The sequence below is a fragment of the Canis aureus genome, chromosome 37 (genome assembly GCF_053574225.1).
Source record: "Canis aureus isolate CA01 chromosome 37, VMU_Caureus_v.1.0, whole genome shotgun sequence".
Lineage (NCBI taxonomy): Eukaryota > Metazoa > Chordata > Mammalia > Carnivora > Canidae > Canis > Canis aureus.
In genome coordinates this window covers 617,915-643,911 of record NC_135647.1, presented here as the reverse complement: position 1 = coordinate 643,911, position 25,997 = coordinate 617,915, and the positions used below count along the sequence as shown (strand labels likewise).

General features: G+C 47.2%; 1 protein-coding gene, 1 long non-coding RNA gene and 5 other non-coding genes across 11 annotated transcripts; 3 read left to right on the top strand and 4 right to left on the bottom strand.

Annotated features, from left to right (window-relative positions):
• Positions 1–127: 127 nt before the first annotated feature.
• Positions 128–10,836, top strand: LOC144306408 (uncharacterized). Of its 2 annotated transcripts, XR_013373518.1 has the most exons (5): positions 128–484; positions 816–922; positions 3,514–3,609; positions 9,304–9,517; positions 10,038–10,836. It is a non-coding gene; the product is annotated as an uncharacterized LOC144306408 (long non-coding RNA). The 2 variants fall into 2 exon arrangements; XR_013373517.1 differs by having other exon boundaries at positions 128–922.
• LOC144306407 (uncharacterized) lies at positions 171–17,835 on the bottom strand. Of its 4 annotated transcripts, XM_077885838.1 has the most exons (4): positions 17,197–17,577; positions 15,919–16,986; positions 3,307–3,578; positions 183–786 (listed from the first exon to the last, which is right to left on the bottom strand). In XM_077885838.1, exons 2-3 carry the CDS (start codon positions 16,348–16,350, stop codon positions 3,324–3,326), a joined length of 687 nt encoding a protein of 228 aa, XP_077741964.1. In that variant the 5' UTR covers positions 16,351–16,986; positions 17,197–17,577; the 3' UTR covers positions 183–786; positions 3,307–3,323. The 4 variants fall into 4 exon arrangements, 3 of the variants coding, with proteins under 3 accessions (XP_077741964.1, XP_077741962.1, XP_077741963.1); XR_013373515.1 differs by lacking the exon at positions 3,307–3,578 and having other exon boundaries at positions 171–786; positions 17,197–17,835; XM_077885836.1 differs by lacking the exon at positions 183–786 and having other exon boundaries at positions 2,875–3,578; positions 17,197–17,569.
• On the top strand, positions 17,477–17,581 carry TRNAL-CAA (transfer RNA leucine (anticodon CAA)). The gene is made up of 2 exons: positions 17,477–17,514; positions 17,536–17,581. It is a non-coding gene; the product is annotated as a tRNA-Leu (tRNA).
• Positions 17,836–17,898: 63 nt separating the features above from the next.
• TRNAQ-CUG (transfer RNA glutamine (anticodon CUG)) lies at positions 17,899–17,970 on the bottom strand. The gene has a single exon. It is a non-coding gene; the product is annotated as a tRNA-Gln (tRNA).
• A 3,372-nt stretch (positions 17,971–21,342) lies between these two features.
• TRNAL-AAG (transfer RNA leucine (anticodon AAG)) lies at positions 21,343–21,424 on the bottom strand. The gene has a single exon. It is a non-coding gene; the product is annotated as a tRNA-Leu (tRNA).
• A 541-nt stretch (positions 21,425–21,965) lies between these two features.
• TRNAM-CAU (transfer RNA methionine (anticodon CAU)) lies at positions 21,966–22,038 on the top strand. Its single transcript has one exon. It is a non-coding gene; the product is annotated as a tRNA-Met (tRNA).
• A 979-nt stretch (positions 22,039–23,017) lies between these two features.
• On the bottom strand, positions 23,018–23,151 carry LOC144306890 (small nucleolar RNA SNORA70). The gene has a single exon (XR_013373944.1). It is a non-coding gene; the product is annotated as a small nucleolar RNA SNORA70 (small nucleolar RNA).
• Positions 23,152–25,997: the final 2,846 nt, after the last annotated feature.

Here is a 25,997-nt window from a genome sequence, read left to right as displayed (position 1 = left end):
CGCTCCGAGGCTCGGGGAGCGCCTGGGGAGGCCCACGCGCGGGCCGCGGGCCTGGGGGCGCGGCGGGGCCCGGAGACCCCCGCGTCCCCGCGCCGAGCGGTCGCGGCCTGGCCTGCACCCCCGGGCCTTTGTGGGTGCCCAGCTCTGCGCGCAGGCCTCCCCGCGGCCCGGAAAGCGCGCTCGGCGCGGGCGGAGGAGACGTCCGCCGGGGAGGCCGGAGGGTGGGACGAGCCCAACGGGCCGCTCCAGCGAACGGCCCCACTCGCTGGCGCTCGCCATTGTGTTTCCAAAGAGAAAAAGCCTTAATTATCTGAAGGCAGCATCTGTGTAAGGCGGAAGGGGGGGAAGGAGGCCGAGGAGCCCAGCGCGGCCTCTTCCCGCTGCCCTGGAACCACGTGCTTCCCCACCCCAGCTCTGGCTTCCCCTTCGGAGAAACAGGGTGGTCTTTGCACCCTCAACGAGGAGGGAGGCTTCATCCCGTCTTGTAAGGTTTTGACCATAGGTGTTCGTCCGTTAACACAGAGCACGCCCAATGCGCGGGGCCTTGAACGGGACCTAGCGCGCGCGCGTGCTCCTTCCTGCAGGGCCCAGAGCACCATCCCGCCGCCCCAGGCCCTCGCAGTAGCCAGCACACTGACCTGTCGTCCCTACCTTGCCACTTCCTGGTCTCCTTTGCTGGTTCCTCAGAATCGTCCTCATCCTCGGGATTTCACTGAGTGCAGACAGCCTTGCCTTGCTTTATTTTTCAACGTGTGCCTCTGTTTTCTTTCATTTCCATGATGACACCTTGGCCGAAATCATTTCAACATTGTCAGCTTGCAGATGTTTTTTTAGATGAGTTAGTAGCCGGGTGACAAGCATTTCCACGAATTTCCCAATGGCAAGTCTTTCTCTCTAACGTCCTTAGAGAACACCTCCAAAGGTGAGCAGCATCCTTAGAAAACTCTGAAATGCTCCTTTCATTCTCTCCCTTCTCACTCACAAATCTTCAAAGCTTCCTTTTCTGCCTCCACGACATTGTCCAAACCCTTGAGCTTGGGGCTCTGGTGAGCACTTAGGGTCTTGAGGCTTTGGCTGTGCCCACCGCAGCCCTCTGCAAACTCATCAACCCTACCCCATCCTTAGAGCATAATCTGAGTGAACTGACTACGCTGCCCTCTCTCCTTCCACTCAGCCTCCCGTGTTCACGCAGAACCTCCAGTTCTGAGGACTTGGTTATTTTCTAGGGGAGACTTTGCCTTGCATAGAACCCCTACCTCAGGGGATCCCTGGGTGGCTCAGCGGTTTAGCACCTGCCTTCCCCCCAGGGAGTGATCCTGGAGTCGGGATCGAGTTCCACCCACGTTGTGCCTCCTGCATGGAGCTCGCTTCTCCCTCTGCCTGTGTTTCTGCCCCCTCTCTGTCACTCATAAATAAATAAATAAATAAAATCTTAAAAAAAAAAAAAAAAAGAACCTTTACCTCTCAAAGTTCTCCATCAGGGCCTATATTTAAAGTGGGCAGTGACTTTGTCTTTCACGTAGTCCAACATACTTTATAAATAAGGAAACATAGGAGATGCTCAAGTATCTCAACAAGAGACTCTTCTGCAGGCTCTCCATGCTCTTCTGCAGGCTCTCTATGCTCTCCGTTTTGACCCACTCTAGTTACATTGAAAACCACCATTATTATATATTTGTAAATGGAATGGCATGCAAACATAAATGGCTATTAGAGGCAAGAAGGGAACTTAAATGAGGGGCTCAGACCAGGATGCAGCTCAGACCAGGGACCAGTAGGGAAAGATGGGACAGTGACAGAGGACATACGTCCTCCCGAGGCAGCTACCTCTCATCTCTCACTAAGGATTGCCATTGAGAATCTGGGCCCAGCATATTGCCAAGTTTTCAGTTCAAGAGAAGGCAGAAATCTGGGAGGATTTTTTGTTTTTAGTTTTTTAAACATTTATTTATGTCAAAGAAAGCGTGCTCACATGCTGGGGAAGGGCAGAGGGAGAGGGACAGAGTCCTCTCTCCTTCCACTCAGCTGAGTGAGATGCAATGAGCACAGAGCAGATGCAATGAGGAAGGGGCGGTGGGGGCTGGATCCCAGGACCCAGAGATCACAACCTGAGGCAGAGCAAGATGTTTAACCAGCAGAGCTGCCCAGGTGCCCCAGAGATCTGGAGTTTTTGTGTGTTTTTTTTTTTTATTTTTTTTATTTTTATTTATGATAGTCACACACACAGAGAAAGAGAGGCAGAGACACAGGCAGAGGGAGAAGCAGGCTCCATGCACCGGGAGCCCGACGTGGGACTCGATCCCAAGTCTCCAGGATCACGCCCTGGGCCAAAGGCAGGCACCAAACCGCTGCGCCACCCAGGGATCCCGAGATCTGGAGTTTTGTATGAAACTTACTGCATTTTAAGTGTTGAAAACTAAAAATTGTGAAATCATCTCTGCGGATGACATGACTTCCTGGCCTCCAGTTTGGGACTTCTGGGACACCTATTTATTTTAATAAGTGCTTTCGATCTTAATACAACATAGAAAGGACTGCTGTTGAACTAATTTATAGATAATTTCTACTCCTGTCAAGTTTTTTTTTTTTTTAAGATTTTATTTACTCATTCATTCATTCGTGAGACCTACAGAGAGAGAGGCAGAGACATAGGCAGAGGGAGAACCAGGGGCCATGCAGGGAGCCCAACATGGGACTCGATCCTGGGACTCCATCCTGGGACTCCATCCTGGGACTCCATCCTGGGACTCCATCCTGGGACTCGAGGATCATGCCCTGGGCCAAAGGCAGATGCTCAACCACTGAGCCATCCAGGCACCCCTGCTTCTGTCAAGTTTTATTCCAGGTAGTAATATGCTCCACTAAAAGATACTTCCCAGGCCACTTTGCTGCCAGTACTGAGATAGGCTCATGATGGCAATGCTCAGTATGAAACCTCATCTAGCTGCTTATGGATATGCTGCTGGGTGGAATGTGGAGACCCCAGGCCCTGAGGCCTTGACCCAGCCTGGCCCAAAGATGTCACTGAAGGTCCTTGATCTTATCACAACAAAGAATTCAAGGACAGACACACAGCACAGTGGATGAGCGGCACAAGTGGGAACGTTTATTAAAGTGAAAGTACCACCTGGAGATGTAAGAGCAAGAAAGCAAGAAACAGAGAGGGCCAGAGGGTATAGAGAGGGAGAGGGAGTGTGCAAGCCAGAGAGCTCAGTGCCTGGGGAGTTCACCTTCTACCTTTCACAGAGCTGTTAACTAGTGCAAGGATTTCTTGGAAGCAAGGTTTCCGCATCTTTTCTTCCTAACCTGCTCAGGGGTTCCTGTCAAGCGCTGCCATCTGGGGCCCATCTGGTATGATCTGGCTCCTCCTGGAGTGCTTCCAGGACAGGCCTGGACCTTCCCCGACGGCTGGCCATGGCCTCTTCCTTGCTGGCCTCCAGGCATCCCATTGGAGCCTCACTAATTGCCAGTTCTAACACTAGGATTAACCTTTGTCCTTCCTTCTTCTTCCAGCCGGAATGTGCACAGGATGGTAGGAGCTTGAGCAGCTGTCCTGAACCATGAAGCAATCTTGAACACTGGAAACCAATTAGGATGGTGTAGTGAGAGGTAAAGAAGCTTGGGTCATTATACACTGCAGTCTGCTTGCATCAAACTTCATATATGTGAGAGAAACTAAAGCCAGTCTTGTGTAAGCCACTTATTTGGATTGTCTGCATATGCAACAAAAGCTAAACCTAACTAAGAAATACAATTATTTTTTGAAAAAATTTTTCCCACATTTTTAAAATGTAAATTGAATCAATTAACATATAGTTCATTATTAGTTTCAGAGGTTGAGTTCAGTGATTCATCAGTCTTTTATAATACCCAGTACTCATCACATCATATGCCCTCCTTCATGCCCATCACCTAATGATTCCATCCCCCACCCATCTCCTCTCCTTCAACTCTGTTTGTTTCCTATGATTAAGAGTTTCTTATGGTTTGTCTCGTCACTGATTTCATCTTGTTTTCTTTTTCCCTCCCTTCCCCTATGCTTCTCTCTTTTGTTTCTTAAATCCCATATGTAAGTGAAGTCATATGGTATTTGTCTTTCTCTGATTGACTTATTTCTCTTAGCATAATATTCTTTAGCTCCATCCACATCATTGCAAATGGCAAGATTTCTTTTTTTTTTTTTTTATTGTCTGTATATCCCACATCTTTATGCATTTATCTGTTGATGGACATTTAGGCACTTTCCACAATTTGGCTATTGTACACATTGCTGCTATGAATATTGGGGTGCAGGTGCCTCTTTGGATTTGTACCTTTGGGGTAAATACCTAGTAATGAAATTGCTGGGTCATAGGGTAGCTGTATTTTCAACTTTTTGAGGAACTTCCCTCCACCTTGTTTTCCAGAGTGTCTGTACCAGCTTACATTCACACCAACAGTGCATGAGGGTTCCCCTTTCTTTGCATCCTCGCCAACATCTGTTGGATGCTCACCCAGATGTCCCTAAAGTATTTTATTTTAAAATTATCCTACCTACTCCCTTTACTCAATCTAGCTACCCTAGGGGTACCAGTAATTTCTACTAGTATTAGCTAAATCCAGAGGATGCTCTTCAGTCTTTATCCTGATGGTTTTTAGGCACTTAACACTGTTGAGCCCTCCCTCCTTGGATCATTCATCCTCAGGTCACTAAGGTGAGTAGGACTTGGTGAGGCCTAAGGTATAGCTGCTTCCTGTAGCTCCTCTTCTCTGCCTCTACCATGTGATGTGGGACAGAATAGAAGCTGAGGACTAGGCCCAAATCTGAATAGGAATTTAGTCCAAGACAAAAGAAAAATTTCAGGTTGGTGTTTGCACATTCAGTAAATGATCCTAGAACATTTGGCCAGCTATTTCGGGGGAAAAATTCCATCTTCTTTCTTTCTTTTTTTTTTTTTAAGATTTTTAAAAAATCTATTTATTTGACACAGAGAGAGAAGTGCTTAAGTAGGGGCAGCAGCAGGCAGAGGGAGAGGGAGAAGCAGGCTCCTTGCTGAGGAGTCTGATGCGGCCAGATCCCAGGACCCTAAGATCATGACCTGAGCTGAAGGCAGATGCTTAACCGACTGAGCCACCCAGGTGCATGCTCCCCTCCTTAAAATATTTTATTTATTTATTTAAGAGACAGAAAGACAGTAGAGGAGGAACAAAGGAAGAAGGACAGGCCAACTTCAGGCTGAGTACAGAGCCCCATTTGGGGCTCCATCCCAGGATCCTGGGATCATGACCTGAGCCGAAGTCAAGACTTGGGACAGTTAGCTGACTGAGCCACCCAGGAGCCCCCATCTTACTTCTTATACCAAAATATATTTCAGATCGATGAAAGGTTTATTTTTATTTTATTTTATTTTTTAAGATTTCATTTATTTATTCATGAGAAACACAGAGAGAGGTAGAGACATAGGCAGAGGGGAGAAGCAGGCTCCCTGTGGGGAGCCCAATGTAGGACTTGATCCTAGGACCCTAGGACCACACCCTGAGCCTACGGCAGATACTAAACCACTGAGCCCCCTAGGTGTCCCAGGTTTTAAGATTTTATTTATTTATTTGAGAGAGAGAGAGAGCATGAACAGGGAGGAGGAGCAGAAGGAAAGGGAGAAGGAGACTCCCCACTGAGCAGGGAGCCTGACATGGAGTTCGAATCCGGGACTCTGGGATCATGATAAGGCAAACGCTTATCCAACTGAGCCACCCAGGCGCTGTGGAGGCCGAGAAAAATTAAGGCCATTCCACCTCAAGTTAGCATTAGCACAAGTACAGCCATCTTAGGCCCCTGTGAATAAGAGCTGAACTTTACAGGAAAAACTGCAGAATGCCCTCGGCAGGGAATCCCATTTCAGAAAGACAACAGAGCTCAGTTCAGAATTGCCCTCGGCAGAGAATCCCGTATCAGATCTTAAGAAACTCCCCCACCCTTTCCCCCATATTGGAAAAAAAAATTCCTCCCCCCTCCTGAAAATCCCCTAGACCAGCCCATAAAAAACCCAGCTGTAACCCACTTCGGGGTCCAAGCCCCTGCTCTGCTGTGTGGAGTATACTTGGACCCAAGCTCGAGCTTGTAAGTAAACCCTTGTGTACTTGCATCTGTGTCGGCTCCTTGGTGGTTTCTCAGATTCACAATCTTGGGCACAACAGGCGCCCCTCAGTGAAAAGGCTTATATTTTTAAAATTTCTTTTATAGAAAAGCCCTTTTTAAAAAAACTGGTTGATTTTTTTTTAAGTTATCTAGAGGAAGGTCTTTCTAAACATAACCACAAACTCAGAAACCACACGTGGATACACTTGATTGCATAAAATTAAAAAGCAAATGACTTCTATACAGAAAAGTACCTTTAAACAGTCGAACAATAAAGGAAAATTAGGAAAAGTATTTTTTGCAAATACACACAATGGATAAATTTCCTTGAGAGACAAAATACTTTCAGAAATATAACTAAAATGCAGAGGAAGTAAGACATAGGAAAAAGAACAGTTGGTTCATAAACATGTGAAAAGAAGTTCAACTCACTCATTGTTCATGGAATAAAATAATGTGATGCTTGTAATTTATGAGATTAGTGAAGATTACAAAGCTCGGCAATACTCAGTATTGGTGAGAATGTGAGGAAAGTCAGCCCTTGGTGTGCTGGGGAATGAATATAAGTTGGGAGAACATTGCTGAGAATAATTTGGTGATAGCTAACAAGTAATTTTAATGCACAAATGTTTGAATCATCCACTCCACTTCTCTCTCATGTAAACAAAGTTGATTGATTATTTAAGGATTGCAATTAGGGCATTGTTTGGGTTTGTAAAATACTGGAACTAACAGAAGCATGCTTCCAGGGGACAGGTTGTTGAAAATACTGTGTGGGCATGCCATGGAATAGTATGTCAGTACCAAAAGGAATGAGTCAAATCTATACATACTAATATGGAAAGATGTCTGAGAGCTTTTCATTGATTCATTATTCAGCAAGTGTTTGTTGACTGTCCAGTATATGCTAGCCTCTCTTCTAAACTCCAGGATATGGCAGGGAACAAAACAGAGGTCTGGACACGTGGAGTTGCTTTCTAGAGGGAAAGATGGACGATAAGCAAATCAAGAAATAGATGGATAGTATGAGAGATGCCATGAGAAATGAATCCCATTGTGGAAAGTGGAAAGTGATTGGGTGTTACTGTATATGGGCCTCCAGGGGAGGTTTCTCTGATGAGGTCGCCAAATGGCTGCTGGGGTTTTGACTCTCAAATGTATATGTCATTGGGCATTTTCCCAGAGAAATGGAAACTTACATTCACACAAAAATCTGCATTCAAACAGGAAGTGTCCCATTATGGGGAGAACAAAAGCAAAAGAAATGTAGAAAAATTAAACCTCTTTAGTACCCACAGCCCATTGACAAATCCTTGAAAGAGGCAGAGAGACCTTCCTCTGGAAGCTCGGCTGCTCAATGTTAATACTCTGCTGAGGGCAGCAGGCAACCTTAGCCTGATATTAGCCTGACATCCAGGATCCTGTGAGTCTTTAACATATAAAAATCCCTTTAGAGGGACGCCTTGGTGGCTCAGCGGTTGGGTGTCTGCTTTTGGCTAGGAGCGAGATCCTGGGTGCAGGGATTGAGTCCCATGTCGGGCTCCCTGTGAGGAGCCTGCTTCTCCCTCTGTCTGTGTCTCTGCCTCTTTCTCTGTGTCTATCATGAATAAGTAACATCTTAAAAAAAAATTCCTTTAGAACCTTCCTGTATCTCCACCCCCAGGACACATGTTGGTGGTCATCCCCCAAGCCTATGGCCCTCTGATATTCATCTGGAGGGTCTCAGGACTCAGGTTTTATTTATTTTTTTAAATATTTTTTTAAAAGATTTTATTTATTTATTCATGAGAGACACAGAGAGAGAGAGAGAGATGCAGAGACACAGGCAGAGGGAGAAGCAGGCTCCATGCAAGGAGCCCAACGTGGGACTCAATCCTGGGACTCCAGGATCATGCCCTGGGCTGAAGGCGGAGCTAAACTGCTGAGCCACCCAGGGATCCCCAGGACTCAGGTTTTATTAGAGGTAATGAATGACCTTATCTTAACGGCAGCTAGCCCCCCAGGTCCTGGAAACCTTGTTCCAAAATACCTGGGAGGCTTACACAATCCCTATTCCCCTCCCAATTTGAAAGTTTACAATGGGCCATTCCTCATGACCCCAGAGCAGTTCTTGTCCATGGTTCCTGTCCCTGTGCTTTAATAAAACCACCTTTTTGACATCAAAGACGTTTCAAGAATTCTTTCTGGACCCTTTGCTCCCAGACCCCAGTATCACATCACATCATCCCAGGTAAACCAAGACCAACCATCACACTGTCGAAGATCCTATCCAGAAGGCTCTTGTCCACGGAAAAGTTCCCGTCAGTGTCTTTGGCCATTGCCACAGGAGGTTGGGAAGTGCATGCTTTCTGAGCACACTGGCTTACGGGGATAAAAATCTGGGTTTGAGGGACGCCTGGGTGGCTCAGCGGTTGAGCATCTGCCTTCGGCCCAGGGCATGATCCTGGAGTCTCAGGATGGAGTCCTGCATCAGGCTCCCTGGATGGAGCCTGCTCCTCTCTCTGCCTGTGTCTCTGCCTATCTATCTCTCTGTGTCTCTCATGAATAGATAAATAAGATCTTTTATCTTTATTCATGAGAGATGCAGAGAGAGAGAGAGAGAGAGAAGCTGAGAGAGAAGTAGGCCCCATGCAGGAAGCCTGATGTGGGATTCAATCTCAGGACTCCAGGCTCACGCCCTGGGCCTAAGGCAGGCACTAAACCGCCGAGCCACCCAGGGATCCCTAAATAAGATCTTTAAAAAAAAAAATCTGGGTTCAAAAGCAAAAAAAGAGGAAGGTGAAAATGGATATTAGCAGTTTCCGTCCCAAGCCCCGAGTTAGTATCTGTGACCTAATTTCCGGGTTTCTATGAAACCCCTCCTTTGTGTTTTTTTTTTTTTTTTTTTTTATTTATGATAGTCACAGAGAGAGAGAGAGGCAGAGACACAGGCAGAGGGAGAAGCAGGCTCCATGCACCGGGAGCCCGACGTGGGATTCGATCCCGGGTCTCCAGGATCGCGCCCTGGGCCAAAGGCAGGCGCCAAACCGCTGCGCCACCCAGGGATCCCGAAACCCCTCCTTTGACTCTTCCCTTTCGCCATCTCTCTGACGTCACACAAAACAGTATGGGAAACATGACCACGGGCCAAACCTGCCCTGGTCTTCATCTTGTCCTTGTCACCTTTATTTTCCACCTTCTTCCCTCAGACTGAAGTCACAAGTCCCCACAAAGCCATCCTGAGGGATGTGCGTCTGCTGTGGGCTGAGTCCTCTGGGCTGCCTAGACTGTCGTGTGTGCTGGGAGGGGCCCCAGGACAAGAGACGCCACTGTCGCTGGAACCTCAGCGAGGAACCCCAGCAAGGAACCCCATGCGTGTAGAGGTCACTTCCTGGGGAAAATGAAGGCCAGACCTCTCTTTAGGTGAGGCCAGATTCCTTAATGCACAAAACCCATGAACAGAAGAAGAGAAAACCTTCATCAAAGTATCAGAAATGTCTCAAACTTTATTAAGTAAATAAGTAAAAAGCCTGCTCTTCCATCGTTGATCTTACTGCAGCTTGGATGAGCATTTCAGGGCAGTGCGTGAAAGGAGACAAAAGAGCCCAGCAGCCTCTAAGTTTCTTTCTTTTGCTCTCTGGTGGATATGGAGGGGATAGATGGCTGGGGGTAGGGGGTTTGGGGGTAGGGGTGGGAGGAGAGCAAGATGGAGGGCTTGCTAGGTCCACAATTTAAAAATTCTAGAGAAATGGTCACGTTCCTAGTAATCTGGAGGCATTTCTGTGTTGGAGTGAATAGTTATCTTTTGTATCTTTTTATTTTGCACCATGTGCATGCCTTTGTTATCTAAGGCAAATAAAAAAAATATATAAGGACATGAATGTATTCTCAAGGATAGGGATGCCAGGGTGGCTCAGAGTTTAAGCATCTGTCTGTCTTCCAGGGTCCTGGAATCAAGTCCTGCATCAGGCTCTCCACAGGGAGCCTGCTTCTTCCTCTGCCTATGTCTCTGCTTCTCTCTCTGTGTCTCTCATGAATAAATAAATAAAATCTTAAAAAAAAATTCTCAAGCATATAAAGTACTCCTTTCTGCACAGAAAAATGGATATTCTACTTTAAACTTCAAACTTTAAAAAATGCTTTTGCCTGACTAAAGGAATGGGTTTTGTTTCAGGAATTTACTTTCTGACTTGAGAAATATTGGTCCATTTACAAATAAGCTCTGAAGTTTCTTCTCACAGTAAAAGAAATATAAAGTGAGATAACAGTCTGTCCATTCCTCAGCATTTGAAAATTTCCATTATATCATTCATCTTGCTATTTTCAGATTTATTTACTATTCAAATCTAGTTTTTTTGATCTAGAAAAAACAAGGAGAACCAAAGTAGTTAAAAAGAAAACAGCAAAGAAAAAAAATCATCAAAAATGTATTAGTTTAAAAATTATGGTACATGAAACAACATGATTCTGTCATTAAAAACGACATGTGTGGGATGCCTGAGTGGCTCAGTTGGTTGAACGTCTGCCTTTGGCTCAGGTCATGATCTCAGCGTCCGGGATTGAGTCCTGCATCAGGCTCCCTGCTCAGCAGCGAGGCTTCTCCCTCTGCCTCTCCCTTTGTGATCTTTCTGGCTCTCACTCGCTCTCTCTAAAATCAGATCTTTTTTAAAAAAATGTTTGTACTGATGGGAAAAGACACCCACATTATGTTGTTTGTTAGAAACAAGTTGCAGTACACTGCATAGAGTGAATTAATTTTTTCGTAAGATAATAATGTACAAATGTACACACTAAAAAATATGTAGAGGAATGTAGCCCAAATTAATAAGGCTGTGATATGCCAGGAGTGCCTGGGTGGCCCCATCGATTAGGCATCCAACTCTTGGATTTGGCTCACATCCTGATCTCAGGGTCCTGGGCTCCAGCCCCTCATTAGGCTCTGCACTCAGGAAGAAGTGTGCTTGAGATCCTCTCTCTTCCTCTCTCTCTTTCTCTCTCTCAAATAAATAAGTAAAATCGTTTTAAAATTGGGTACGAGGTGTCAGAAGGCCTGGGAGGAAGGAATAGATTATGGTTGATATCTGCTTTCTAGGTTGTATTTTTCTGCAATGTATGTTTTATTTTTACTACAAACATATGCTATTTTATAAGCAGAAAATATAGTAGAGATAATCTCAGAGTTATAAAAAGGGAGGGATTTTAGGGAGCTAGGCAAGAAACCAAAGGGTTAGATGCCAAGAACTTGAGGCATTCTTCCTCCTCAGACTTTTTTTCTTTCCAAAATTTAAAACTCTCATGTCTGACTGCATTCTTTTCAAGCACCTCAAATCCTTTGTGGCTGCCTATGGACGTGGTAATAATTAAACCATTGGGAGGATATTGTAAACTGTGAGAGAATCTGACTTCTAGAAGTTTAAGAGTGAAGAAAATGTGGACAGACAGCACTGATCATTTTGGCTTCCAAGGGGTCAAGTCCTACATCAGGGTCCTTGCTGGGAGCCTGCTTCTCCTTCTGCCTATGTGTCTGCCTTTCTCTCTGTGTCTCTCATGAATGAATAAATAAAATAAATCTTAAAAAAAAAACTGTACTTATATATTTGAGAGAGAGAGAGCAAGCACATGAGCAGGGGAAGGGGCAGAGGGAAAGCAGACTCCCCATGAGCAGGGAGCCCAATGCCAATGCCCAATGCCAGATGTGGGGACATCTTCAGGCTGATCCCAAGACCCTAAGAACATAACCTGAGCCAAAGTTAGATGCTTAATGGACTGATCCCCCAGCTGTGCCTGACCTGTCTTTTTAAACAGCAAGGGTTTGGGGGATTTTGTTGAATACAGGCACTTTGATATGAGCAGAGGGTGTCTGGTAAACACACTAGACAAGATCCCTGCCCTTGGGGAGCTCACCAGCACTGGGGGCTGGGTGGGGGCGAGTGGGAGCTGCCTCCACGGTGCTCACCATCAGCTTCTTTCCTCCCCATTGGCACACTGTGCCATCAGGACATGGGGTTTCCTCTACCCCCTTGAATCTGGGCTGGCCTGCAAATAGCTGATCAACAGAGTACAGCAGAAATTCAGCTGTGCTTGGCCCAGCCTGGGTGAGAAAGACCCTGCCTTGGTCTCTTAGTCCTCAGCCACCAGGGAAGATGTCTTAGTGTGCTTGGTTTGCCATAACAATACCAGACCGGGTGGCTTACACACAGAGATTTATTTTCTCAGTTTATTTTCTGGAAACTGGAAGTCCTGGATCAGAGTGTCAGCAGACTTGGCTTCTCCTGAGGCCTCTGTCCTTAGCATGCAGGTGGCCACTCCCTCTGGGTCCTTGGTATGGCCTTTTCTTTGTGCACATTCACTCCCAGTAGCTCTTCCTCTTCTTCTCAGGACACCAGTCCCATTGTATGAGGCCCCCTCCTTATGACCTCATTTAACTTTAATCTACCAGTCACACTGGGGGTTAGAGCTTTAGCATACGAACTTGAGAAGGCACGATTCAGTCTATAACAACATTTGACTACTCTACCATGGGACTCTAAAGAGGGGACAAGGGCTCAGCTGAGCCCATGTGTCTAGCCATTCCCTGACAAAGGCTTTAGCTGAATGAAGAGCTACCCAACTGCCGCACAGCTGCATTCTGACAGGTTGATGCCCGTGCAGAAGCGAAGTCACCCCGATGAGCCCTGATTTGGGTGTACTTTGTTACCTGGGATGAAATAATTATAATAAGGAGCAACATTAGGTGATCAGGCGAATCAGTATGTAATTGTGACCATCAGGAGTAGGAGTGACACTCTGGATGGAAAGAAGAAATCATCCAAGGACCCGGAATGCACTGGGCCTGAAGGTTACACCACCGTTTTGAGCTCCGGGACTGTTTCTCTTTTGTTTCTGTGCTGAACTTGAATAAGCAGTTGCCCCTGCTCTCCTAGCAGTTGACCTGCTTCCTCAGATTCAGCCTCTCAAAAACCTTTATCTTCCCAAGATACAACAATTCCTCTCTTCTTGTAACATCTTCAGAACTTATACTGTGGAGCATCTAATTGACCCTGAGTAAGAAACTATCTTATACTGTAATTTTGAAATACACATGAAGTGTACAACTTCTCAATGTATAGTGTAATTGAACTGTTACGTGTGTAGTCATCATTCAGATCATAATGAAGAATATTTTCAGGATCCCAGAGGCTCCCTTATGCTCCCCCTCCATCAATACCCACCCCCAAGAGTTATTCAAAGGAAACCACTGTTCTAAATTTCCAGACACATTAATTTCACCTGTTCTTGAACTCGTATTAAATGGAATCATACACAAAACTACAATGAGATACCACCTCACACTAATCAGAATGGTTAAAATTGACTCAGGAAATGACAGATGTTGGCCAGGATGTGGCGAAAGGGGAACTCTCTTACACTGTTGACGGGAATGCAAGCTGGTGCAGCCACTCTGGAAAACAGTGTGGAAGTTCCTCAAAAAGTTAAAAATAGACCTACTCCATGATCTAGCAATTGCAGTACTAAGTATTTACCCAAGGGATACAAAAACATAGATTTGAAGGGGTACGTCTTCCCCAATGTCTATAGCAACATTATCTACAATAGGCAAATTATGGAAATAGCCCAAGTATCCATGGACAGATGAATGGATAAAGCAGATGTGGTATATATATAATGGAATATTACTCAGCCATCAGAAAGGATGAAATATTGCCATTTGCAACAACATGGATGGAGCTAGAATGTATAATGCTAAGTGAAATAAGTCAATCAGAGAGGGATGCCTGGATGGCTTGGCGGTTGAGCATATGCCTTTGGCTCAGGGTCTTTGATCCCAGGGTCTAGGGATTGAGTCTGGCATCAGGTTCCCCCCAGGGAGCCTGCTTCTCCCTCTGCCTGTGTCTCTGCCTCTTTCTGTGTGTGTCTCAAATAAATAAATAAATAAATAAATAAATAAATAAATAATAAAATCTTAAAAAAAAAGTCAGGGAGAGATAAATACCATATGATTTTACTTGTATGTAGAATTCAAATTACTTTTCACACCAATATTTGGTGAGTTAAATATATATATACTGGCCATCTGAGTAGATTTGTAATGGTAACTCATTGTGATTTTGATTTTAATCTGATAAATATGATATTGAATATCTTTTTCACATGGTTCCTGAGCATTAGAATGGCCTTGTTAGTGAAGTGCCTGATGAAGTCTTTAGCCCATTAAAAAATAAGGTATTTGTCTTTTTCTTGTTGATTTGAAGTCATGCTTTATATATTTAGAATGAGTCCTTTGTCAGATATGTATATTGCAAATATATTCTCCCAGCTTATGGCTTCCCTTTTAACTTTTTAATTATCTTTTTGATGAGTAGTTTTCAGTTTTGATGAATTCCACTTTATCAACTTACTTCTTTTTTGGTTACTATTGCTGTTTTTGAAACCTTTGCCTACCTGGAGTTCATTAAGATATTCTTCTTCTAGAAGCTTTACTTTCCCTTTCATATTTAGGTGTATGACCCATTTTTAATTCATTTCTGGATTTGCTATGTTAAAAAGAAAACTGCAATCCCAAAATGGCACCAGTTAGGTTAAGGAAGCAAGTCAATAAGCCAAAACTAATCCCTGTCCTGAGTGCAGCCTCAACTCCCAGGAATGTTAAGTTTAACCAGACCACACAGAATTTCCTGGTCAGTGCCAGTGAGGTAATCTGTCACAGGGCCCCTTCATCCCCCAAAGGAAGATGAAGTCACCCACCTATTAAAGGTGTCCCCTTTATGTCCCCAAATGAAGGTGACTGACTCTGAAATAATCTTTTTCTGTTGATGACTTTCTTGTCCTGCCTTTGAAAACCTCCCCCTTTCTGTAGCCCTTTGGAGCTCCTCTCTACTTGGCTGGATGGGATGCTGCCCAATCCAGGAGTCGATTAATAAAGCCAACTAGATCTTTAAAATATAGACAGTTGAATTTTTGTTATTTAACAAGTGTGAGATAGGAATCTAGATTTAGTTTTTTCCCCAGTTGGTCCAGCACCATTTATTGAAAAGCTGTATCATTGGCATGCCTGGGCAGCTCAGTGGTTGAGCCTCTGCCTTTGGCTCAGGGCCTAATCCTGGATTCCAAGGATCCAGTCCCACAGGGCTCCTTGCTGGGTGGGCTCCTTGCATGGCGCCTGCTTCTCCTCCCTCTGCCTGTGTCTCTGCCTCTCTTTCTGTGTCTCTCATGAATAAATAAATAAAATCTTTATTAAAAAAAAAAAGCTGTATCATCAATTTTCAAATGCATATATGTCTCATCACTTCCTTTTAGCTCTGTGTCCCTAAAAGCAGAAGGTAGATACAGTCATGGAAAACCAGTTCACCAAATTTGCTTGTATATTTTAATTAATTATAAAATTTACATTAATTCATATATGTTGGGGTGGTTTTGGCAGCTTTTAAAGATTTCTGTGAGGTTCTAATGGACCATTAAGATTATTATTTGTCTTCATGATGGCATTTTAGGGAAGATTTAATTTGTCCTTAGCTAAGCAAAGGACAGATTGAGAGACATAAAAAGAATATATTCATGAAAGTTTATTTATTATAAGAATATATCCCTAAGAATCCTTTATATTTGGGCATAGGTTCTTCATGGACAGCTTTTTGTTGATATATTTATTTACTCAGTTATTCGTGAATTCAACAGATACTGAATAAATTCTCAAATACATATTTCATTTTTAGTTAAATCAGTGTTGAGTTCTCGTCATTATGACTTCCTACTATTTTCCTAATACGATACACCATCATTACTTTTCCTGCCTTTGACAGCCTTTGCTCCTGCAGCAGACCTACCTGCTTCCTGTTTCTCTGCCGGCTCTTCCCTGCGCTGAATCCTGAGCCGGCAACCGCTTGCTGATGTCTGTGGTCGCGGGGCCCCGCGTCTGCCCCCTCCTCACGCCCCCTGGAACTCGTTCCTGCGGCGGGTCCCCTAGTCCCGGTTTCACATCTTCCGCTTTCTCCCTGGAATTCCCGTTCTGCGGAACGATGCCTCAGAAGCCTCCAGGGAGAAGGACTTGGGAACCTGGGCGCCCGCGCGCACTTGGCTGGCGGCGCCCGGGCGCTGGGGTCCCTTGCGCGGTTTGGGTTCGAGGCAGCGGTGGCCGGGACACCGCGGCTGCGTCTCAGGCTTCCCCGTGTCCGCAGGGAGGGTGCCCTCTCGTCCCAGCCCTTGAGATGCCGCCTTTCCTGTTTCCTCTCTGGAAGCTTGCAGGATCCTCCCTTCATCCCCCAGGTCCTGCCCTTTCTCGATGCGCTTCAGTGCGGGGCATCCTTCTCCGCCACCGCGCGGGCCGTGAGTGGACCCGCGTTCACCTGCAGCTGGGGGGGCTCCGGTTCTGCAAAACGAGCCTGTGTCGCGTCCTGCTCTCCTTTTCATGTTCTCCTTGTCTCTTCCTGGAAACCCCGGTGTTTCGATGGCATACCTTTTACCAAATACCCTTTTATTTTCTTCTGGACTGTCCCCTGCTTTCCACATCCACCCCACACTTGGCAGGAGATGGCCGCAACCGTATTTAGGGAGTCTTAAAAATCTCTGCCACCATAATATTAATTTTAAGACTTCCCCTTCTCTTCTTGTGTCGCGAACACCCTATCTCCTCTTACCTCACTGAGGACTTGATTCTAATTTTCTAAAAATCCAGTTTCCCGCTTGGGTTTGTTTCGCTTTAGCTCTTCTTCCACCTCCTGTTAGTTTTCGTCTTTATCCTGGAAATATTTTCACAAACCTCCAACGATTTTTGTGTGTCGTCCCTGCTTGAAACAAGGACCCGCAGACCGGCCCGTGGGAGGTGTGCGCCGTGGAGCAAGCTCGCCGGGGGGGAGAGTCGGGGACGCGCGGGGCCTGCCGCGTGGTTGCTGGGCCTGCAAAGTAGATGTCGGTGTCCGCGTGGGTTCTCTGCACCCGCGCACCCTGGCCCCCCGCAGGACGCGCGCGCGGCCGGAGGACCTCCCCGGGGCTCTGGGATCCTCGGGGAGGGTGCGTGAAGACATCCCCCCACCCCCGCCGCCACCTGCTGCTTTGGGCCGCGCGCCTTGCCCTCTGCTCCCCCCCGTCCACGCTCGCTCGCCCACCTCCCTGCTGAGCTCCGCGCGTTTTTCCAGAGCCGCGTCCCACGCGCTGGGCTCGCGCAGGGCGGGGAGGGCAGGGGACTGCAGAGGAATCCGAAGGCAGCCTGCGTGGAGAGCAAAGCCTCACGACTTCACTCCAAGTTCCTGCTCCGCCGGGAAAGCGAGTCAGTCCATCCTCACTTCTCGGCTGGAGCCTGACCTGTCGAGGATTCTCGTGGGTTATACCGGCTGCTCATTTATAACAACGGAAGATTATATCCATGTGGGGCCCGGGTTTCCGGGTGTCAGGATGGCCGAGTGGTCTAAGGCGCCAGACTCAAGCTCCGCTTCCTCGAAGGAGGGTTCTGGTCTCCGCATGGAGGCGTGGGTTCGAATCCCACTTCTGACACGTCCTTTTTGCCCGCCTCGGATCTCAACTGTTCTCCTTCTGTCTTCTGTCTGCTTTTCCTTTTGCGACCCCGAAGCCGGGCCTTAGGGAGGCTGTCCCTTTCCTTCCCCGCTTCGGTGACAGTGACCGGGGGCCACGTCCCTCCCGCACCCTCTGTTCATCGCAGGCGCTTGCCAGGGCGCGCGTGGATCCGGGACGTGGACGCAGGGACGTGCGAGCCACACAGCCGGTCCCCATCCCGGGGACCTGCTCCAGCCCCTCAAAAATCTAAGGGCCCAGAGCGAAGATGGGAAGGCAGGTAAAAAAGATAAAAGGAAAGGTTCCACCGAGATTTGAACTCGGATCGCTGGATTCAGAGTCCAGAGTGCTAACCATTACACCATGGAACCCCACTCGATGGTGCTCCTTCACACTGTCCATCTGAAATCTCTTCCTTTGTGCCCTTGTGTGTGTGTGTGTGTGTGTGTGTGTGTGTGTGTAAGTGAGAGCTGTACGGAATACAACTGAAGAATGAGGCACCACTTTAAACAAAAGTTCTGTCTCTTCTTCCTGATTTTTTTTTTTTAATCTAAGAGGGCATTTTTTGGCGGTCGTGGGGCGGGTGGAAAATCCGTGCACTTTCGAGCCTCAAGGCGATGGACGATCCAGATACTGGAGCGTCAGATGGGTGACAGGTGGTGGTAGGGGCTTCCACCGCACCTAATTCCCGGGGCAGGGGCAGCGAAGGGTTCTGAGGATATTCTTTTGCTGGTTTTGATTTAGCCTTCATTTCTGACCCACGCAAAGGCAAGTTGGATTTTCATCTCACGGTTCCAAAGAGAGAAAGGAAAAATAGAACATTTCCTCTCTGTAGCTTCACTTACTCAAAGTACCTGCAGACCCTTCTAGGGCGACCCTGCATTGTCTAGGTGCTTTCCTGCTCAGTTATAATTCTGGGTTTCAAACCCGAAGATCTGTGGCCCCACTCCAAAAAGTACCAAGTGCCCGCCAGTCCCTTTCCTCTTTGACACCACAAGTCTGGGACTAATGGAAGCTTAACCAATGCGTGTTTCTTGAGGGCACAGATAAAAGGAGTGTGTGAATATTCAGTGGGATAGCCCAGTGTTAGACCTTTGGGAGGGTTTCCTTTTCCTTCCTTCCTTGGGCTAAATCTGACATGGGTGAGGGGGATGGCTGTTGCATCTTTTGTTTTGCTTTGTTTGTTTTTGTCCTTTCTGGGTCACAGCTCCCAGGTGGACATTCTAGTGTTCAAATGGAACCATAAATAGGTGTCCCCCAGTGTGGATGAACACAAGTCGACACCGTAGTGCTGCGCATACTCACCTATTTTTTTCCAAATCTTAACTTCATCAGGATAACATGATTGTTTGCCTAGTAAGTGTAAGAACAACACATAACAAAGAGATCATATATACAGCATGGCTGGAAGCCACACCCAAGTATAAATTGCTCCTCACTTAAGCTAAATATGAAGTCTTGACCACCTGTTCTCAATATGCCTCAGTGAGTCTCCCAAGGCTGAATTGCGAAGGCATCCCTGAATCATTTTCTGCAACTCATCGTTTTGCTAGATCTCCAACCAAGCAAGGTACCTGTCACTAAATAGCTGCCCAAGAAACATGGTGGGGAGAGAAGCAGTGAAACGAAGACTTTTGGCCAGGTAACTGTGAAGTTCTCCTGTTTATACACACACACTTCTCCATTCCATGTCCATGAGTCTCCTGGCCTTCAAAGATGGCCTAAGCTATCTTAGATCTATCTGAGCAATGAACCAAGTCTTTTCTCCCCAGTACAGGTGGGGATCCTTTTTATTCCCATGAGCTATAATCTTATTTCTTAAAGAATAAGAAAAATGACCACTGGTTTTAAAGGGATACCAGGACATCGAAAGCCCATTATTTAACTTTAAACTACTCTCTGAGGATAGGCAAGGGGGAGGGGGTATAAATGACTGCTTTTTCAGCCTTAGCACATTTATTCCCTAGGAAAGGATAGTGGGTAAAGATCTGGAAAATAGGGCAGATGGCCACGGGTTGGTTTATTTTTGAGTGTGGAATTCAAAAGCCTGTACCTTTCCCTTGGATTGCCCATGTGGTTAACAAATATCACAGGGTGAATGCAAACAAATGAAGACCACCTAAAGGAACATCTTGGGAAGGGTGGACAGATGCCTGGGCCCCACAATCCAGAAGCCATCTGTTCTCTGGTGATCTACCCAAGAATGGCTTGCAGAGCTGAACACAGAAAGAGCAAGCCAGTGTGGCAGAACCAGCAGTCCACAACCAAGATCACTGCAGGTTCCCAGAGAAAGGGGGCTTCAGAACACCTGACCCTTCATAAGACTGAAGATCTCAGTGTCCTCCCAGGTTCTCAGCTCTGTATGCACTGCTTACCCCACAAATTAGAAAGTTATTCTTTCATGTATTTATTCATTGAAGTTTGCCACAAATATTTATTCAGCTTTCCTGATATGGGGAAGCAAGAGAAATACTGTTCTGTATCGGACAAATCTTACAATGCATGAGGAAAAGCAGACAATTACACAAAAGTTTCCGAAAGTTATGGTAGATGCCGAATGATGGACTGAATGGTAATGGAGCCTGCCAGCCCTGCCAGAGAGGGGCAGGTAGCAATGAGCCCAGCCCGCCAGGGCACCACGCCCTGCATTTCTCCTTTGCTGTTTATCAGATTGGGATTTTTAAAAATTCATATATAAATTTATGAATCCACGTGTTTGACTTATGAAACAAATCTCCACCCACTCTAACAACTTAGGCAGAAGTGTGTCAGGTACAATTTATCACCCTCCGCCCCTTCTCCGACACTGTCACACCAGGAGCAATCCGAAGTGTGTCCTTCCCTACCTTGTGCGGTTGTACGACTCGGTTACATTCTCTGTTCTGGCCACAGTACACCTAAGGTGTGATTCATAGGAGTTGAACAAGTCCACAGGAGTTGTGTCATCCTGGGGCGCGTGTGCGTCTAATGGCACCGGGGCAGGGAACCTTGCTGTTCTCTCCCTGTCTTCCGGGGCTGACGGTGATTTCGGAAGGGTAGATCCCGGGAGGCTTCCAGGAAAAAGCAGCTTCTAAACTGAGACCTCGAGGATGATGGCTTGAGGGCAGAGGGAAGTGCTGGGAGCAGGAACAGGGGGAGCCCAGTCTAGGGGACAGAGACCCGCGGAGGGGCGGCGGCCTCTGGTGGGGGGGGGGGCGCTGAGAGAGGGCGTGGAGGGGTGAGGAGGGAAGGGGCGGGGCCTGACCGGGGGTAGGGTGAGGCAGGGCGAGGCGGGGCGACCCCAGGATAGGGTTTGCGCAGGGAAGGTCGAGAACGTGAGATCCGAGGGTGCAGGCCTGCGGGGCACCGGGGGTTCAGGGACACCGACGCTCTTCCTTCGTTTATAGATTAAACGTACTGAGCAGGGACTGCTGTATCTGCGCGGCCTGAGAAAGCACCTGGCACCTAGTAGGTGACCTACAAATATTTTCTAAAATAAAAGAGTGAATTAAAGGAAGGTCTGTTAGTGCTGGCTGCTTGTGGGGGGTGAAAGTGCAGTGATGGAGGGGGTCAGTACCACACGCAGATGCTCGTCACCTTCTTGCTCATTGAGATCCTTGAAGGCCCATCGTGAGTGGGTGGGGGCGGTGTGACCTCTGGGAAAACCCCTAGGGGGTCCTGCCTGGACTTCGGAGCCTGTGATAACTGTCTACACTGCGAGTGACAGGGACGCGTACACAGCCAGATGGCTGTAAAAAAGGCTCTGGCAGCGGTGGGATTCGAACCCACGCCCCCGAAGAGACTGGAGCCTTAATCCAGCGCCTTAGACCGCTCGGCCACGCTACCGCCTGGGCCCGGGGAGCTGCTTGCACTTCTGCGACCTGAATGTCGCCCCCAGCCCCCAGCCCTCGGCTCGCGTGGGGCTCCGGCCCGTCCTCCACCCGGCTCCAGGCGGCCCCGCAGGTCACCGACACGCCCCGAGGGTGTGGGCGCGGAGGAGCCGACACGGCAGGAAGCGAGCTCCCCACTTCAGGCGCGAGCACGCCCGGCCCATGGCGAGCCCCGCAGCTTAAGGAGGAACAGAAGCAAGGGAAGAATCCCGCGGACCGCACGGCGGGAAGAGCGCGCTCCCGCCCTGCGTCCCGCCCCGGGAGGGTGCAGGTGCCCGGGATGGGGCGCCTGGCCCGGGTGCCCAGGTGAGCGCACCGCCCCGAGACCGCGGCAGAGGCCGCTCAGCGCCGGCCGGGCTGCTCTGTCCTGCGCAGCTCTGGCCCCCAAACCGGGGATAACTTGGCGTGAATGGTTTAGAAACCCCAGTTCGCAGACAGGAGACGACACGGTTGCACATGCTCTTGGTAGGTGTGCTGGGGAGCGGGCACACGCGGCCGCCTCCTTAGCGCAGTAGGCAGCGCGTCAGTCTCATAATCTGAAGGTCCTGAGTTCGAGCCTCAGAGGGGGCAACACGTTTTTCCGTCTGCTTTCAATGTAAAGGTGTACAATGTATCTTTTATTTTTCGATGGAGGAAATTGCTTGAGAAGACTGACGGGCAATTTGCTGTTTAACAGAACGTGTATGTTCGGTTACAAAATAGTGATTCTCTACTAAGCATTCAATACTCCAAAATCCTTCGGGGCCTTTCTCATGCCAATTGCAGATACAGCTAGTAGATTTTCAAAATGTTCTTCAGATAGGCTTGGAGTTGTTTGACACCAGGGTCAAGAAACTTACTGGCTCTGGGGTGCTGAGAGGAGGAGGGACAAACCGTTTGGGGATGGGGAGACTGTAGGGTGGTGCACAATACATTTCTATTAATTACTGATTGGTCCTCTCTTACCATTCTTCTTAATTGTTACCACCAGCTCATGTGTAAAAAAATGCCCCCCTCAGTCTCGTTACATTGTCCTTCTTTTCCTGCCTCTAGTACTGTTTACTGGACATTAAGTCACCAAAGAGAAACAAGAAGTGAACAAATAAGAAGTGATATATTTATTTATTTATTTATTTATTTATTTATTTATTGACAGGAAGCAGGATTTATTGGTGGGCATGAATAGGGTTTGGGTGGAGCAAGGTTCTCATGAGTGCAGAGCCCTCCATTTGTCCAAGGGGCCACGATTAGGGATGTATTTGACCCCACAGCCATCTGGGATGAGCCGCTTTTCGGCCACCGTATCTTCAAATTCGTCCACATTAAACTTAGTAAAGCCCCACTTCTTGGAGATGTAGATCTTCTGGCGGCCAGGGAACTTGAACTTGGCCCTGCGTTGGGCCTCAATCACATGCTCCTTGTTCTGCAGCTTGGTACAGATGGACATGATGACTTGGCCAGTGTAGACCCTGGCTACTGTGCCCTGGGGCTTCCCAAAGGCACCTCGCATACCTGTCTGCAGCCTAGATTGGAGATAGCATGATGTCAGACCTCAAAGTTGACCATAAAGGGCTGTCTCCAGGGTCCCTTAGGGCAACCCATACAATAAACAGGCTGCATACACTACCAAGGAGGCTACTGTTTGCAGCCATGGCACACTGGGCCCCCATGGGGAAAGAGCACAGTCGGCTTAAGTGGCTGCAGAAGGAAGTGATATTTAAAGAGTGAAGATAAACACGCTACTCCAGAATGAACAATGAGTTAGGGACTGGCAGGGCTAGGTAGGGAGAGATAGGTAGGGAGCTGTGGAATCAGGCTCACAAAACAAAGTTCCCCAAATGCTGAGAAGTAAGAGATAAGGGAACAAACCAGACCACCCCGCCCTAGGTATGGGTGGAAAAGATATTTTTTATGACAGTCGCCTGTGACCAACAAAGAATAGCCAGACCTAAAAGGAAGAGGAAGCCATAAAAGATGATATCTCCAGTCTCTACTCAAACCAGGACATCACAAGAATGATAAGGCCACAGGCTCCCCGATCAGTTCTAAATAAAAAGACTGTCAAAAAATAAAAATAAAAAAATAAAAAAAAAAAGACTGTCAGTGGGGGGCCCAGTGCTGGCAACCATGTCAAGACTCTAAGAAGAGCTCTTAGATACAGAATCTCTTCTCTCTCAGCTTCAATCCATTCTTGTATACCCTACGCTGTGATGTTGGGGCTGGGCATCTGCCAATGACATTTCCCAAACCTTTGTCAGGGAACCTGAATGCAATCAGTTGAACAGCATTTTGCTCTGTACCCTTGTCCTACTGCCACATGGTACTAGGCCAAATCCGCATGGCCGTCTATGGCACAGTGGCCATCTCTGTGTCCCCATCATCTCTTGCCCCATTCTGGCCCATTCTTTATGTGAGAATGATGAAGTTTTGGAATATAGGTTAAGTACAGAGCCGATGACCAAGAAAGAATTCTTGAGATGTCTTTGGGGCAAAATGATGGTTTTATTAAAGCACAGGGACAGGACCCGTGGACAGGAAGAGCAGGTGCCCTGGGCCTGTGAGGGGAGGCGGATTATATACCTGGGAGTTGGGAGGGGTTTGGGGATAGCATACTCTCTAAGGAGTTTTGGAAGCCAGTAGTTGTTGCTCAGGAAATATGGCAGAGCAAGAGCAAAGAAAGATGATCCCTTTGGTTCCAGAAAATCTCCTGAAAAAGGGAAATGCTTATCAGGCTGTTAAAGCCACTCAAGCAAAGCAGGTGCTTTTGGACAAGAAGGAGCAGAAGAAAGGAAAAAAGCTCAAGTTTAAGCGACTTGAGTGGTTCCTACATGATTCCTGGTGGCAGCAGTGTGACAGGGTGTGCCTCAGATGCCTAGAAGTGAAACCTTGTGGCTTAGAAGTGCCAGATAAACGTTACTTGGCCTTCACTGTACGCATCACGTATCCAAAGGATTAATGGAGTGAGTTCACTGGTGCAGAAAACCATTGGAAGGCTGCACCTGAAGACAATTTTCAGTGGTTTCTTTTTCAGAGTAACTCCCCAGACCATGAAAACACTGCTACCAAGAACAGAGTGGGTTCCTCAAGGAGGTGGGCTTACCTAGCTGTCAAGGTGAATGCATCAGTCAGCTCATTTGGCAGCTGAATTAAACCCAGAATATCTGAAAGCACAATGCATTGGTGGCATGTGTTTTGTCTTCTGGAATTGTTACCAGTATCTTCAAAGAAGATTATTTTCTGCTGTATCTTCAGAAACTAGAGGGAGGGTCAAGGAAAAGGTGATGGTGCTCCTGGCAGGCACTTCTGACCACAGCACAGTTCCAAGGAAAAGTTCCAGTGTGTTTTCCACATTGGCTGCCACTGCTACCTCTCAAATCAGCAAAGGACTCATGCCATGGAAGAAGGAGTCCTGCTATGTCACATCTTCTATCCTGAGGTTTAATGGTGAATGAATACCCAAACATGAATATAAGGCAGCAGTGGACCAAGCTCGGGGACATACTTGAACCTGGGGGTTCTGGGGCCTTGTTTTGGACAGAACTTGAAATACAATTGCAAAGAAGAGCACACACACACACACACACACACACACAAAGGAATTTTGGAAGCAAGGTTTCCAGGACCTTGAGGGGGCTAGCTATTCTTGGGAAAAGGTCCCTTATTACTGTCTAATAAAACCTGAGTCATGAGACCCTTCAGATGTGTATCGGTGGGCCATGCACTTGGAGGATGATTGCCAACATGTACCTTGGGGGTTTAGAGATCAAGGAAATTTCTGAAGGAATTTGTATATGTTGGAGTAGACTCACAGGCTCCTGGGGGTCAGGCTGAGATTGCCTTCTGCCCTTAGCAAAGTGTGAACATTGAGGCAGTTGAGTCCATAGAGGAAGGTCCCTCTGCCTGTTTCAAGGACTTGTCAATGTGCTTTGTCCTCAGCTAGTCCTCTGTTCCCCCATCAAGAGCAGCATGATCTTTCCAAGATTACCTCTGATCATGTAATTTCTCTCTGCTTAAAATCCCCAGTGACTTTGCATTGCTGCAAGAGTGAGGTCTCTATTCTCCACCCCTGGCCATAATAATCTCAGAGCCTGTCAGTCTTCCATGTGCCCTGTGTTCCTGTCTCCTTCTTGCCACCAATTCTTGCCAAAGCTTTCTGCCTGCCAGCACTTCAGGCCTGCTTGCAACTATCTGGAAGTGCTGTCCTCTTTGCTCCTCCTAGAACGCTAGAGCCACGTTTCTGCGCAACTTATTATATGAAGCCTTTCATTCTCAGTTTAAACAACACTTTCTGGGAGAAGTCTCTTCTCAGCCCCTTGAGGAGGTCATCTCCATTTACAACCTGCTCTGTTGGAAGTATGTGGGAGGTTGGGGGGCACTATTTATAGTATGCATACTTCTTTCTTAATTTTCTACCTCTATTCTCCCTTTATCCTGACTTAAATCTATTAACTTCTTCTATTTTATCTTATTGTACTACAGTTGTGAAGACCACCTCAAATTTGCCTTTACTGGTGGCATGAATAAATGCATAATTAGAAACGAATCTCATG

Bases quoted from the DNA above. Each gene is read 5' to 3' on its own strand.
- LOC144306407 (XM_077885838.1), bottom strand. From the start codon at position 16,350: ATGAAGGGAGGATCCTGCAAGCTTCCAGAGAGGAAACAGGAAAGGCGG. The intron at 3,579-15,918 runs GTAGGTCTGCTG...ATTGGTTTCCAG, and splicing joins GGCAGAGAAACAGGAAGCAG to TGTTCAAGATTGCTTCATGG.